Source organism: Schistocerca nitens, chromosome 5 (genome assembly GCF_023898315.1).
Source record: "Schistocerca nitens isolate TAMUIC-IGC-003100 chromosome 5, iqSchNite1.1, whole genome shotgun sequence".
Taxonomy (NCBI): Eukaryota; Metazoa; Arthropoda; class Insecta; order Orthoptera; family Acrididae; genus Schistocerca; species Schistocerca nitens.
Genome location: NC_064618.1, coordinates 383,112,793 through 383,129,271, shown reverse-complemented (window position 1 = coordinate 383,129,271; position 16,479 = coordinate 383,112,793). Strand labels below are relative to the sequence as shown.

At 39.2% G+C, this 16,479-nt stretch overlaps 1 protein-coding gene across 3 annotated transcripts in view; it reads right to left on the bottom strand.

The window, feature by feature from the left end:
* Window positions 1-16,479, bottom strand: part of LOC126259309 (PAN2-PAN3 deadenylation complex subunit PAN3) — a 129,618-nt gene that overhangs the window by 99,585 nt on the left and 13,554 nt on the right. For all 3 annotated transcript variants that reach the window (XM_049955986.1, XM_049955983.1, XM_049955985.1), the window contains one exon: window positions 7,628-7,898. In XM_049955986.1, coding sequence (XP_049811943.1) covers window positions 7,628-7,898 — 271 coding nt within the window. The remainder of the gene's footprint in view (window positions 1-7,627; window positions 7,899-16,479) is intronic.

Below are 16,479 nucleotides of genomic sequence, written 5' to 3'. Positions count from 1 at the left end.
GCAGATAGTTAGAATAGCCTTCAGCTAAGTCAATGGCTACGACCTAGCAAGGCGCCATTAGTAACATTGCATGTATCTACAGTGTCTCACTTGTATCGACAAGAGCGATGTACAACAATGATGGATTAAAGTTAAGTATTCCAGCAGCTACGTACTTTTCTTTATAGCATTCATTACGTATCCTGTTTCAGACCTCACGCCCATCTGCGTGAGCTTAGCACGTGCCTTTCGGCTACTTCCGAGTGGCGCGGCTGTCTTACTACGCCACAACACATTGCAAGAGTGGAAAATGTGTTGGAAGGATAACTCCTATCCAAGCAGTTCAGAAAAGCTGGTGGTGGAAGGGAGGATCCAGATGGCTTGGGTAATGAAGTAACCATGGAAATCAAGCATGTTATGTTCAGCTATATGTTGTGCCACAGGGTGGTCTACTTTGTTCTTGGTCACAGTTTGGCAGTAGCCATCCAACCTGGTGGACAGGTGGTTGGTAGTAATAACAATAAAAAAAGCTGCCTGAATTGGCAACCATGTGTGCAAGAGGTGTGCTTGCTTGTGTGAATGAATGGTGTGTGTTTCTCTTTTGCTGATGAAGGTTGTGGCCAAAAGCTTTAGTTGAGTGATTTTTTATTTGTGCCTGTCTGCAACTTAACATCTCTTGTTTACAGTAAGCAGTAGTGGTTCTGAACATACTATCCCCAAATGGTGAGAGATGAGAACATGTAATCCATCAAGGAACATTGTCGAACATGGTCTTTTACTCGTCGAAGTGTTATGGTGTGATGAGGTCTAATGTTGCGTGGGCATACTGACCTCCAAATCTTTTAACACGGTATATTCACCAATCAACATCATTGTCACCCTGCACTTCTTCCCTATTTAGGTCTTCTCATGGATGACTTAAATTTTGTGGATTATAATGCATTATCACATCGAACAACCAATGTGGATGAGTTCTTGATATGAGGATATTCGGCAACTGGACTAGCCTGCCCATTCCTCCGACTTCAATAAAAAAAAAAGGGGGGGAGGGGGGGGGGGCGTTCCATCAAGAAAAGGCAGACTGTCAAAGTTTGAGCGCAATGAGTACAAAGTGGTGGGGGAGCACCCTTTAACAAATGGCAATGGCTAAAAGACACTACCCAATACACAACCTAGCTAAAATGATCTAACCACGAGAGAGCCAAGAGGAGGTTATCCAAGCCACTGGAAGAGGCTTAATAACCTGGAGCTTGTTCCCATGAAGGGAGGAGCAGTGGTGATGCCGAAGCGAAACCATCTGCTGACAGATGGCAATGCAGAGATCATCAGAGGGAATGTAAAAATTAGCGAGCTGAGGTAAGAGGACTGCAGCCCTGGCAGCTGCGTCGGTGGTCTTATTTCCTTCAAACTGACATGACAGGAACCCACATTGCAGCATGTCCACAGGCACCAACAACCATCCAGCAATTGTCAAATGTGCTGGTGGAGCAATGGAATACCCTACCACAAGAACTTCTTACCAATCCTATGGCCAACATGGGAGCGCGATGCAGAGGATGTATTTCTGTCCATGGTGATCACACACCCTATGAAGAACCAAGTCCCACTTTTTGTAAAAGTCCAAAGGAGCATCACAAACTGCAGAACTTAAGTGTAATTATTGTCTTTGAATAAAAGTGTCATTTCTGCTTGTCTCATTGGTAATTTCTTTCGATTACCTTCTTTATTATACCATAGCAATCCTTTCTACATATCACATAAGTTTCATCAAGCTATATTACTTAACAATGACACATTATGCAAAAGTTATTCTTGTCATTAAATTTGGCACACCAGTATTTACTGGCCACCAACAGCTGTGATTGTGGACAATACATCAGAGCAATGAGCAATGTTTATGATATAATTGGTAAACAATGGGGCAAATTTCAAAAATAGAAGAGCAATCAAACAACAGCAAAAAAACAAACTGGTTAGTAAAGGAAGTACTAAATGAGAAACTACTACAAAAATTTTTATTTCTGTTAAAAAAAAGTATTGAGAAAAAAGTATTAAGAATTAAAAATAGTATATTCTACTATAAGTTGGAAAACAAAACTAACAGTTCAAATTATCTGATAAGCATGGCTTTACTACCTTTGAAATCAAAATAAAATAGACAAAACTTCAAAATTCTGAACAACAGGAAAGGTTTTGATACACTAAAAGTTAACTAGATCCAACAGCCAACATGTGGTACACAACATGCCAAATACATGAGAAATAAGTTTAAAATAAGAGGTATTTGTTTAAATTGATAACAAAGAATGGCGTGTCCAAATAATGGAACCACAAAAACACAATATATTAGTAAAAGTATTTTTCTTAATTACAAAGGACAGGCATGACAGAATCAAGATACAACAAGGAAGCCTCTCTATAATTCTTTGCACAGAATACTCAGTGCCTTCCAACCTTTTTTAAATGTTAAAGTTGGCAAAGATAGAACAAAGGACAGAAACCTGCCCAAAACACAGTAAGACATTGAATTACATTTAAAATCTTGAAATATGAGATTGCTTGCAAGCAGAATCTTAAGGGCATATAAAAGAAACAAAATCGCTGAAAGAGATGATATATGGTAAAGAAATGGGTTGCATGAGGGGTAAGGAGATAGAAGCAGGAAAAGACAAGATGTGGTACCAAAAGTATTTAGATAAAAGTGACGGTTGATGGGCAAACAAAAATGTGTGTATGTTCACAAAGAGTGGCTGAATGAATCAGTGGAGCATGATGAGTAAAAGAATGACATGGGAAATTTTACAACTTACAGCTGCCTTGCTATAAAACTTATTTCAAATAGTGCAAAAATACACTATTGCTTAAATACACAGCAGTTTTAATAAAAAGCAGTTCAGATCACAATACTTATTTTTAATTCTGTTAAGCAGGTTTGGTCTATAAAACCATCATCAGGCCATGTTTCCAGATTTCGTGAGGGGCTGATGCATGGGGCTGCTGTGCAGTAGCGACTGGTACAAGCCACATACTGTAGACTCATGACAGCACCAGTCGGTACTACACAGCAGATTTGTGCATTGGCTCCTCGTGTCATGTTGAACTGTGGTCTGAGGATGGTCTTATAGACTGAATCCAGTAAATGGAATTAAAAATAAAAAAATATCTATTAAAACCTGGACTGCTTTTCAATAAAATATTAATTATGTTTGCAGTTGCTCCACAATGAAGTCAAAAATTATTCTACAGCACTTTTTCACTCTCAAATTGGACTTTTTTGATAGTTCCTCAAAATATGTAATCTGTTAACAATGTACCATTCAATATATCATTTCAAGTAGATGGCTATGGACACAACAGTGGCCCAACCCTCTCTATCACTCTTCTTAACAATACAGGAAATGTATAAGCAACATTGCAACATTCTTCTTAACAACATACTCATTAACAACATCCCTTATTTTTACCTTCATTTATGCTAAATGCAAATGGAGATGTGTATAGCATGTGTGAAATGACATGACATTAGTAGCATGATGTGCATGTTCCACATGTACAGTGCAGAACCTGCACATATTGAGACACGTACGACAAGTGCGCCCTTCAAATGGAGTGACACGCACATTCCGGATACTAATTACACACCTACATCTTGCCAAACTGGCAATGTGCAGTTTATGAATGGATATTTTGTATCGCAAAGCTCTCTGCATCGCATCGTTCAAAAACACTGCCATAAATGCAAGCCCACCTTCATCAGCAATACATTTAAACAAATTAAATATATCAAATCACCACACTGTTTCAGTTTATTGGTACTTTCAGAATAATAGTGACCACCTTCCTCATTTGTTTAGCCTGTTGTGCAATCAGTTCATTAATGCTGATACTGTGTGTGCAACCACTGAAATGAACAGTGTCATTCATTGGAGCTTCTTGACTGTTACTAGCATACAGTGAAAATTTGATGTCCACATGCATGTAGTACGATACCTCTTAATTACATCCATACCCAAGTAATCACAGTGAATCTTGCATACTTCTTATCTTGGATCCTTTTTATCAGTAGCACAGAGAAAAAGAACTTGTGGAAACTCCCACTTTTCAAAAGTTTGTAATAGATCATACAGATACAACAGAATATTATGCAGCACACAGGCAACCTTGTTCCTCTATATATTTAAAATTTCTTTGCTTCTTGATCATGTGATTTTATAGTATACCTTACTATTTCACAACTCCAACAATGAATGGGCTATTGATTTTGGGATCTGAAGACATTGTCAAGGCAGAAGATATAATCCCAGTGTCTAATGGCTCATCAGTCATTGAACTGTGAATTGTTCTTGACAAAAGAAGAAAATAACAAAACAAAATAGCAAAACTACACAGATACAAATAACTGAAAAATATAATGTACTAATGAAAAAAGATCAATAGCTTAAATGATGAAAAGCAAAACAATACTCAATGACAGTGGCCAATAGTACGGTAATATTTTTCACATGGCCAATGCTACTACTGTCCATATGGGAAGACTGCTTTCCCACTCCCCATCTCACATCTCTCACATCGCTAATGTGGTGTAACAAACTGTGCCACAACCATACCACTTTACCAGGTGTAGGCAAGAGTCATCTCACCATCTCGTCATGACCCAATCTGCGTAGCCCACTTGAACCCGTGAAGTTAGAAAAATGTGCATTGCGCCACTCGCGCTATGGGCATCTCAATTTGTGCCTAGCCTTAGTATGTATATATAACACTTCTACTTATATACATAAGTGCTCCCTAACGTCATAGTTTACGAACAATGTTATGGGCAAACTATAAAACAATAAGCTTGTGAACTCCTTTTCACATGAAGAAACTAGGTAAATAATTGTAAAACTGAAAAAGAAACATCTCCAGGACCAGATAGGATCCCTGCCGAAGTAATACAAGCTTTAAATGACAATTAGATATCTACTTGTGTGAAATGTAGAAGTGGTTCTTGAAAGGAAGGGCCCTTGCATCATGGAAGAATGCTAAGGTGGTGATTACCAATAAAAGGCAAGACAAGAGGATCCAATTATACCAACACCCTACAGACCAATCTGTCTGCTGAATGTTCTGGTAAGTTATTGGAAAATCAATAACACAAAAGATTGCAAGATCACAGACTGCTACATGGGATGAACTCTCAACAGTACAGGTATAGAAGCAGCAAGTCAACTGAAGACCCAATTAATAAGTCAGTGTTGCTAGCAACAGATAATCATTCTATGTACGCTCTAGTAGTGATGACTGACATAACTGGTGCTTTCGATAACCTTTGGTGGCTGTCTTTCTTTGGGAGCTGAAGTGTCCTAATGTGCTGTACAACATCGTTAGAGACTACCGCCTCAGGAGATGTGCACCTCTGATATGCCCAGGACAGGAATTGATGATGAACATAACAAAACGCTTTCCACAGGTATTAGTGTGAAGCCCAGAGTTTTGGGTGCAAAATTGGAGCCCATATAACAGAAGTTTTACATGACAGTGGTAATGTAAGCAGACTGGTAACATTTGCATATGACTTGTTGTTCATCATAAGTGCTGAGTCCAGAAATATTGTAGAAAACAAATGTAATGCAGCACTCCATGACCTTGAAGGATAGTACTTTGAGGATGGTGTTGAAGTGTCAAACCGTCACACACACCTCCCAAAACTTTATCTCATGCTGAAAGGGAATCTAGCAAGAAATCCTAAAATAAAATTAACTGATGTAATGATTAGAAAAAGAGTAGTAACGAGATGTTTAGGGGTATTCCTGTACAAATGATGTAATTTTGCACATCATATAGAGAAAGCAGGCAGAAAAATCACACACCTGATGCACAAAATCATAGCTACTGCACATGGGCTATTTCAGCTTTCCTTGAAAACAATCAGAGTAACCACCAGTATATACTAGCATCAGTTGCAGGATATGTTGCGAGCATTTGAGCTCATCAATTGCACCTTGTGAAGCCAGCTGCATCAGTCAGAAGATTTCAATGAGGAATATTACTAAGATTAATGGGTGCCTACTTCATTACCTCAAATGATGCACTGTTAGCAATTCTAGAAATATGCCCACTGGACTTACAAATCAGAAAAACGAGAACATTTAAATTTCTCCATGACATCATGGAGAGGCTAAAAATGAGATATATTCAGCCATCTTGCAGAATTAGACATTACCTGACTGATCATGACCCATATGCTACGTATCTGCACAAAATAAAAAGACAGCTTAATTATAGTTGCACCTGTGGCAGTATGGGCACTCCAGAACAGACACTCTGTGGGACTGTGTGCTCTTCGAATACAAAGCAACTAATGGTTCTCAGGCATTAAGGATGCTGGATCCCAAAGCAGCACTGAGGAATGAGTCAATCTGATGCACCTTGGATGATATTGCAGCTGCAGTATTCAGGAAGGCCAAGGAAAACTTCAAGAAGCACTCAACCGCACAACAACATGCAGCCATCCCAGCTATTATGGATTACTTTACATATGGAGAGAAGGCAAACGAGGTCGGTGACCACTGAATGAAACAGTTTTCGAAGAATTTGTATTGCAATGGTGCAAGTGATCACGAAAGTGTGTATTCTAAGATGTTACAGTGGAAATGCTGCTAACATGCTGCACTATGCACAAGGAATCATGCAGACAATGGCTGTTGACCGAGGTAGTATGAGGCAGATCCAGCAGTGGAAACAAATGTCAACAGTTTAGATGACCCTAATAAATAACATAAACAGAACTGAATCTTTCGCACTAACGGTAGTATTAGTAGCTAGGTAATTGGTTATGGAGTTTCTGTTGTAGCTGTGAAATAGTAGTAACTAGTTGTACTAGTAGCAGCAGCAGGAGTGGTAACTTCTTTTTTTAAAATTAGCATTTCTGGGCCAAAATGTATGAAAGTACTAGGAATAAATAATTAATACATACAATTATTAACATCCACAAAAATTTTACTGGATGGCCTATGCTAGACTCCTTGATAATGGGCTGCAATTGTAAAAAATAAATAAATAAAATAAAATCTGGAAAATTTGTACATATTCATGTACAGTTTCGTGTAATATATTACACAGTGAATGGCATTAGTGACATATTCCACACTGTTTTACGGTGTGAAGCATTTGAGTTTTTTGGAAAAAAAAATCTTTACAATAAAAGAATTACAGAAGCTGAAACTGCAGCCCATGTAAGTCAGCATACCCCATAACTTTTTTACCTTGCTAATAAATAACCCTACATGTTTATTACACAAAAGGCTTGCTAATCTGTTTCATCCACATACATAGGTCAAAAGTAGTGCCAACCACAAAATATTTCTCATGCAACACAACAGCAAACGAAACAATGCTGACATCATGCAATATGTAATATGTGAACGTAGGAATTTGAAGATGAATACTGGTACTCCAAAAGGCTCAGGGCTTATATACAAATGAAATTCCACAATGGCACATTTGTCATTTGTTATTAATGCAGTAAACATAACAAATATTATGTTGATTAATAATAATAATATTAATTGGTATAACAAGTAATAACAGTTATATGCAGAGCACTAGAAGCACATAAAGCTAAACACAAAATTATAGTACCGCTTACAATTATATGGAATGTTACCTGGATACTGGTCTGGATCAGGCTGAGAAAGTACAAGAGCATTTCTATGCAGGGCTTCTAGACGCAGTTCTTCTGCTATATAAAATCCACTGCCAGCCTTGCTTTGTGGAACAGGGTGCAAATGGGTTGGAGTCCCTGGATACATATGAAAACTAGGCAGAACCACTGAAGAAACTGAAGTGTTTGAATTCAAACTCAGACCACTGCTGTTTAAGCTGCTGTTTTCCCCACCCGATGCAGGATAAAAATATGTTGTTCCTCCAACATTTTCCTGCAATGGCAATAGAATGAAATTCCATAAAGCTCTTATTTCAAAATTGTAAGTGATCAGTTAAGAATCACACACAAAAAAACTACTCACTATGCAAAACACAAAACAGTACTACACTAAGTGGCAGAGGGAACTTACTAACTTGCACCAAGTGTGTCGACATGACATGGTAGTAAAGGGATTACATTTATTGTGAACAATAACAGTAACAAACAGCTTCCATAAGTACTGTAACATTTCACATCTAAACCATATATTTATTGGACTATAATGAGAAGTTATGCCCTGTTCAAAAAATAAGCAACAAGAGCTGTCACAGACAAACGTCATCTCACAGCCTCGTACATTGATACACTGCGGAACAGTAACACAATTGATAATTTCCAATGGATTAACATTCTGGTTTAGGCATTTATTCAGTCAGTATAGTAAGTATTGATGCATGCACAGAAGGCATCTGCGTCAAGCCCCTGTGACAATGTAGTGTCAGTGGTGCAGGACATCTGTTCAATTGAGACTAAGAGCTACTTCCAAAATATAAAGTACTGAAAATCAAAGTGTTAAGTCCAGTGATTCCAACATAAAGCGACCACAACAATGAACACATGCAGATGGTCAGGTGTGGCTGCATATTAACATCAAGCAACATTATGGCTGTTGAGAGAGGTTAACTCAATTTGAGAATTTTCTCCACAAGTCACCAACAGCATCATTAACTGTCTCTCATCCAGGGGCACTGACTTACAAAAAATATTGGGGGTGGGGGGCATACTGGTGGTCTTGCCCTGGGAAATTTTCTAAATTTTAGATGAAAAATATTGAGTTCTAAAGTTTTTTTAAGCATTTTAGAGTCATATGATCAACATTAGAAGCCCAAAAACTGGCTCTCGATAACTTGACACTCCGGGAAACTCGACAAGCCTCACACATTTTTTTGGCTTTGAAAAAAGAAACAAGACATAAACACACATGGTATTTTCGTAAAAAGCTAATTTAATTTACAGTAATATTATAGAACAGTGAATATATAAAACTTCCTAGCAGATTAAAACTGTGTGCCCGACCAAGACTCGAACTCGGAACCTTTGCCTTTCGCGGGCAAGTGCTCTACCATCTGAGCTACCGAAGCATGACTCACGCCTGGTACTCACAGCTTTACTTATGCCAGTATCTTGCCTCCTACCTTCCAAACTTTACAGAAGTTCTCCTGCGAACCTTGCAGAACTAGCACTCCTGAAAGAAAGGATATAGCGGAGACATGGCTTAGCCATTGATGACTGGTCAGATATCCAATTCATCCAAAACATCTTGGTGGGCATGAAGATCAGCCAAGTTATTCTATCACTTCTGTACCATTGTTGATCGGAGATATGAATTCAGCTGTCTAAGGGTGCTAAATGACCATTCTGCTGTTGCTGTCGTGATTGGAACTACTTGGAGAAGCTTAATGCACTTGACTACTTCACATAACATTTCCCCAACTGCAGGCTCTTGTGTTATGTACTTCCTTACATCATGCATGGTTTTTAAGATCAGTTGTTTTTTATTAGCGATATCGGCTAACATATTCAAGTGTAAGCGCAGTCTCTCAATGTCTAGGTCATTTTTGAAAAACTAAGTTGATTTTCCCAAGTTTACTAAAAGCAAGCACTCTTCTTCAACTGCAATGACCTGTGTGAGTCCAGTTGAAGCAAACCTCTCAGTAATGCAAGACTGCACTGTTTTACAAACTTCAATGTAAATAGCTTTATAGTTTTTAGCTTTGTAGTATCTCTTTGGGGTTTTGTAAGTGTGCAGTGAGCTGGCTTCATTGTTTTCATACTTCTTTGGTATACTTTGGTTCCGAGGAAGCGAAGGATCATCAACTTGTAAAGGTTTTTCTTTTAAACACAATTCCCAAAAGTCTTCAAAACTATCATGCCTTCCATTCAATATACAAATCAAGCCCACATATATTTTTTCCAGATCAGCAACACTTAAGACGAGGGCATTGAATACTTTCATTGACATCTTCTACTGGGTTCATTGCATGGCAGTAAAGACATAAAAAGAATTGTCTTGAATTGTAACACTGACTCAAGGTAGCCAGCCTGAACATTTGTAACCTGCCTCTGTATTGTCCTCTGCAGAAAATCTCAAGAGCTAAGCCACACTTCGGTTAGTGATAGACTTAGTTTCAGAACACCTTTTTTATGGGTAAACGTATTTTCATGAGGATGGAATTTTTCCAAAGCCTTTTTCCAGTTAGAAAACCCTATGGAAGTAAATGCATCTTCTTTTTTTGAAGAAAATTGTAATAGATTTTTTAGCATCTGCCTCTTTGCAGGTTTTGCAAAAAAACTTTTTCGGTAGGTGCTTCACATTCTATCCATGTATATTTGATCAACCAAGGCTTCTGAAACCCGAAGATGACAAAACAACTGATTATTGTTGGAGATTGACTTGCAGTATCAGCAACTTCCAAGCACGCCTTTTTGGTAACCAATTTATCCATTGCAAACTTAATTCACAATACACTGAGAGACTAAGGTAAACAAATAAAATATAGTCATATAAAATAGCCCACTAGTCACTAAAGTTGGAAGACTAAACATGTCTGCAACATGCACTGAATGAAACTACCCACACCAAATGACTGCGACAGCAGGGTGGGCTTTATATAGCTGTGGCGTCGTAATGTCTCAAAGCGTCAAGGCCACGCGAGGCGGAGGGTTCCAAGTACTTCTGCTCCAATCCTTTTGATGTTGCTGCAGCTGCAGCGCTGGCCTGCTGGCACTAGACTTTACCCGAAGGTTTGCGCACCAGAACGAAATTCTAAGTGTGCCCGCAGCACCGTAACACTATCATGATTCACACCACTTTTTTTCAGTTAACCTGCTTACTATTGTAATAATTATTTGTTTTAACTCATTACTGAATGTATTTTGAAAGGTAACTACCGTCAAACAAGGGAAATAAAAAATTCCAACATAATTTTGTGATTTTACAAAGCATATAACTAATAATTTTCTTAAATTTTTGAGGGGGCTCGGGCCCCCTCAGGCCCCATGGAGTCAGTGCCTGTGCTCTCATCCAGTGATCAAAACAAGCAAATCTATGTGGGCACCAGAAGTGACAAGACTTGCTTTACCGGTTGAGCCATTTTGGGTAGTGGAGATAGTGTGTGTTCCCATATTAATCGTTTCCAATTTTGGCATCACATGCTTTGGCATCACATGCTGCAGCTAATCTTCCATAATAACAAAAGACAGGAACAGCAGCCCCTTACTGAGGCACTGAGTGCACAATACATATATCAACAAACAACATCATGTACAGAATAGGCATGTCAATCACAGTGGCAATCTGCCTCCCTGTAAATTATCTTTGCATAAAACTGTAGTAAGTTAGTGGACACATGATTGTTGGCACTGGGGGACATACTTGGCTGATAAAATCACTGTTCATCACACATATTTGTTTCTCTACAACTGAAGTCAGTGTACACATGTTTCCATGAAGTAACATTACACTGGACTCAACACATGACCTGGACAGCACTAAGCAATCAAAATCACTCAGTGCTAGACAATACTCGTAATCTCTTAGTACGGCACATCACTATGGCTGCTAACATCAATAACAGTTCTTTTAAGGACCAAAGGACCTAGATAGTTTAGACCCAGCACTAGAATCTTACAGATCAACATGGAGAGCATTAACAGATCTAAATGCCAATATTCACGCAGCTCTGCCTATAAAATAATAATAAAGTGATTGCTCTCCAAGAAATACATGCAACTCAAGACAAGGGGTAAAATACAAGTGTTTGAGTTCCTCCGTGCAAGTTACCACCCAGCCTACAGGATATGTATGCAATACAATAGTGTGTGCCTTCTTAACCTGTAACGAAATCCAAGAAGTTGTTATAAAAACTGGATAGTTACTTACTGTAAACATCTACAATCCTCAAGCAGTTCAATGGCCATCTCAAGTCCTCACACACATATCCACCCAGCTATTTACATGGGAGTTCAACAGCCAGAATGAGCAATGGAAGTATAGCTCTAATGACTCCAATGGAGAAGCTTTAATTTCATAGGCAGAAGAACACAGTCTCAGCCTAATTTTTGATGCCAAGGATTAGTTCACATTTAGATCAGCTGCATGGAGGCAAGAGTACAAACCTGAATTACGTTTTATATCTTCAAATGATAACCTCAAGCCATTAGCAATCACAGAGAATTCTGTATGACTTCCCACTACCCAGTAATACCAGCAGCAAACTTATAAATCTCACTGCTAAAATCCATTCCTCACCCATGCTGAAATTTTCAGAAAGCAAATGGTCTGACTTCTCTAAAACCTCGATAAGACTGTGGGATAGATCCCTGTCCTGAACAATAACTATGGAAGTACTGAACAGAACAAGAAAGTTTATTCCCAAAGGTTACGTGGGACACTGAGAGCAAGAAATAGCAAATTAACTGCTGCATAGTCTTGAGGACAAGCACCACCAGCAACGGCTCGACATGGTTGAAAAACTTGACTTCGAACAATCAAGCACAAGAGTCAGGTCACTATTAAACAATGTGGGAGGTGCTAATCGAATAATGAGCAACAACAACCTCATAAAACTGAATATAGTTGCTGCACACATCATCAGGTAAAGCTCCAGGTTTCAATGGTTCCTCTGGCACTGTGGTATATATGCTAAACTATGGCTAGCCCAATTCTTCTCCAAGATTCTGCAAACAGGATCCATTCCACAACTTAGAAAACGGACAAAGGTCAGTGGCATCTTAAAACCAGGTAAACCCAACCACAAATATCCAAGTTCTTGTCCTATCGCCCTTCTGAGTATGATGTGTAACAAAACACATACCAAGATACTTGGAAAGATTCCTGTTCAACAGACTGGATTTCGACCGAACTGAAGCTGTGTGGATCGAGTACGAGGGTAATCCCAAAAATAAGACCTCCTATTTCTTTATAAGTACATAGACCTGTTTATTTCTGCAATGGTTTACATCAGTTTACAGCTTGAACATTTAGCTATTTTTCAACATAATCACCATTTCTGTCTATGCATTTTGTAGACGCTGTGGCAGTTTTTGTATGCCCATGTCATAACAGCTTGCCGCCATGCTGTTCAAAAAGTTATGAACGTCTTCTTTCACCTCATCGTCGGAGCTGAATCGCTTTCCGGCCAAATGTTCTTTTAATCTAGGGAACAGGTGATAGTCACTGGGCGCCAAGTCAGGACGGGTGGGTGGGTGATTATGTTCCACTGAAACTGTTGTAGGAGAGCAACGGTTTGCTGAGCGATGTGTGGGTGAGTGTTGTCATGGAGAATGTGTATGCCATTGCTCAACATTCCTCTTCTCCGGTTCTGAATTGTCCGTTTGAGTTTTTTCATAGTCTCACAGTACCTGTCAGCATTAATTGTGGTCCCGGCGATTCAGCTCCGACAACGAGGTGAAAGAAGAGCTTCATAACTTTCTGAACAGCATGGCGGTGAGCTGGTATGACATGGGCATAGAAAAACTGCCACAGCGTCTACAAAAATGCATCGACAGAAATGGTGATTATGTCGAAAAATAGCTAAATGTTCAAGCTGTAAACTGATGTAAACCATTGCAGAAATAAACAGGTCTATGTACTTATATAAAAATAGGAGACCTTACTGTTGGGATTACCCTCGTATTTTCATTGACAACTTACACAGAAGCTGGCCTCCAGAAAAAACTAAAGACTTCTGCTGTATTTATTGACCTGTCTGCAGCTTATGATACTGACAGAGGCAGGATGTTGTGTATCAGCTGCTCTGTGTAATATACTGCAGAAGAATAGACCAACTTCTCAACAATACGCTGGCTGACAGATCACTGCAGGTGATTTTTAGGCAACACCGTTAGTGATCAGAAGATCCTCAACCATACGCCTACCTCAAAACTCAGTACTGGCTCTGCTAGTATTTAACTTTTACATTGCAGATATGCAAGTCACTCAACCCAGGCAGGTTAGTTATGCTGAAGACTGAGTAACAGCAACACAGGACAAACAAATTGTCACAAATGACTTATTAATAAAAGACCTAAGTAAAGTACAACATTACTTTCCTAAATGACGACTTCAATCAAACCCTAACAAAACTGAATCCACTTGCTTTTGCCAGAGTAATATTCTTGCCAACCGAGAAATGGATGTATTTTTAAAGAGCAACAGCCTGGCCTGTAGCAAATATCCACACGAGCTTGGAGTTATAATCGACAGAATGCAATCATTTAAACACTATCTAACAAGCCCTGCAGCTAAAACTGACATCAAGAATTAATATTCTGCAAAAATTATGTGATTCACCGTTAGGGTTCAGCAGCTTCGACCTTAAGATCACTCACCCTTGGCCTTGTCTACTCTGTGGCAGATTACTGCAGCTCTGTATGAATAAACACCAGCCATGTGACACTAATAGATACACAACTAAATCAAATAATGCAGATTGTTACTGATACAATCAAGTCCATTCCAGTGTTCTGGCTGTCTGCCCTGACCCGCATTCCACCAACTAACCTGAAAAGAAATAATAATCCTCTCAGGTAATAAAGAAAATCTGCAACAACCAGGTGCTGTCAGTTCATGGGGACATACCTGCTGTCCAAACCAACAAGCTCTGCTCCAGACATCCGCCACTTAGAACAGCTATCAACCTTGCGGACCGTAACTTCAACCTCCCTGAAGCTTGGATGGAAGAGTAGTAACAACATTCTACCAGAGCTTTCTCCATGCTAACAACAAAATATGGGAACTTGTCTGCCCTGGAGGATGTGAAGTACACAGGATTTGAACCAACCACAGGAGATGCAGTGACTTACTTTACAGATTTGGAAAGAATACCACTGCAGAGTACATCTGTGGCTTTCCAAAACAGACTGTCAGACACATTGTGGAAGATTGCCTTCAAAATTCGTGCCCTGGAAACCTCAAAAATGGTTCAAATGGCTCTGAGCACTATGGGACTCAACAGCTATGGTCATCAGTCCCCTAGAACTTAGAACTACTTAAACCTAACTAACCTAAGGACATCACACAACACCCAGTCATCACGAGGCAGAGAAAATCCCTGACCCCGCCGGGAATCGAACCCGGGAACCCGGGCGTGGGAACCTGGAAACATCTCTGACACTACACCAGATGTGACAATTTATATAAATAATATGTCTGTAAATTTGTAACTTATGTGCATTTTGTGCTGTATTGTAATTGTATTCCTAAAGTGATGTGTAATTGCAATACAATTATTATTATTATTATTATTATTATTATTGTGTGTGTATATGAATTTCACACGGATAGATGCCCTTCTGAAACCAAATGATGAGCATGCAGTACATTTTTATACCTGGCAAATAGTTCTAGTTGGTTGACTTGGGGGAAGTGGGCCAAACAGTGCAGTCATCAGTCCCATCGGCTTAGGAGTATGGGAAAAGAAGTCGGCCATGCCCTTTTCAACGGAACCATCCCAGCATTTGTCTGGGATGATTTATGGAAATCACAGAAAAGCTGAATCAGGATGGCCACATATTTGTTTGGACCATCATCCTCCCGAATGAGATTCCAGTGTGCTAACCAATGCGGCACTTCACTCGGTCAAATAGCTCTGCAAGTGCAGTTATTTTGCAGGGAATGGGAACAGTATGCTAATGCTGTCATGATTTTCTAAATATGAGTGGAAAATGTAAACAAATTAAGGAATCTTGTAGTCATGAAATTTTCTGAGTCCACAATTTTTGAATTACTAATGTTCAAACAACTGACTGATTTCAGACCATCAACAGCTTATTAAACCTATTAAACTGACATTTGGTAATTGTTATAGAGGCTGAATCACTTAACCTGTGAAATGAAGAATGGAATCTCGGTACAAGTGTACTTGAACAATATGACCTGTGTAAATGGAAAACTGTTTACCATATGGATATCCAACTGTATAGGAATAATGATCAGACTGTGCGTTGAGATTTGTGTTGTTAGTAGTGCTAGGTGCTGGTACTGGTATGGTGACACACGGTGCATTACAGTTGTAGCCAGTCAACATGAGGGTGGGCAAGGTGAGCAGTGCTTTACTCAAAAGTTGTTTTACCCAAACAACAGCAATAGTGCTGCTGCTCTTCGTGAGTACCAATGCATTAAAGTAATATGGAGTGGTCTTCTTTCCACACTGGGGTTGAGGAAAATGATTCAGAGGTTTGAATTAACTGGCTATTTGGGAATTGCTCCTAGTAATGGCTAGCAGCCAATTGCACCATAGAGTCTTAAAAAAGTTACTGTTGCCATGGACTAGAATGCTGGATGCTATGTGCAATCTTCAAGCAATGCATGAGCTGTGCCATGACATCTGAACATTGCATGGTCCACTGTTGTTTCTGGAAGCAGTAAAGCAATTTCTAGTGCAGTTCCAGCTGTTGTGGATGCAGATGATCATGACAGTGAGCAATGTTTGTAAGCTGGAATGTAAACAGAGTACACAATTAACAAATGTTTCCCTCTCACGTGGAAATTAAAATGTGTAATTTTTTCAGTGGCTTATTCATTATTTCTC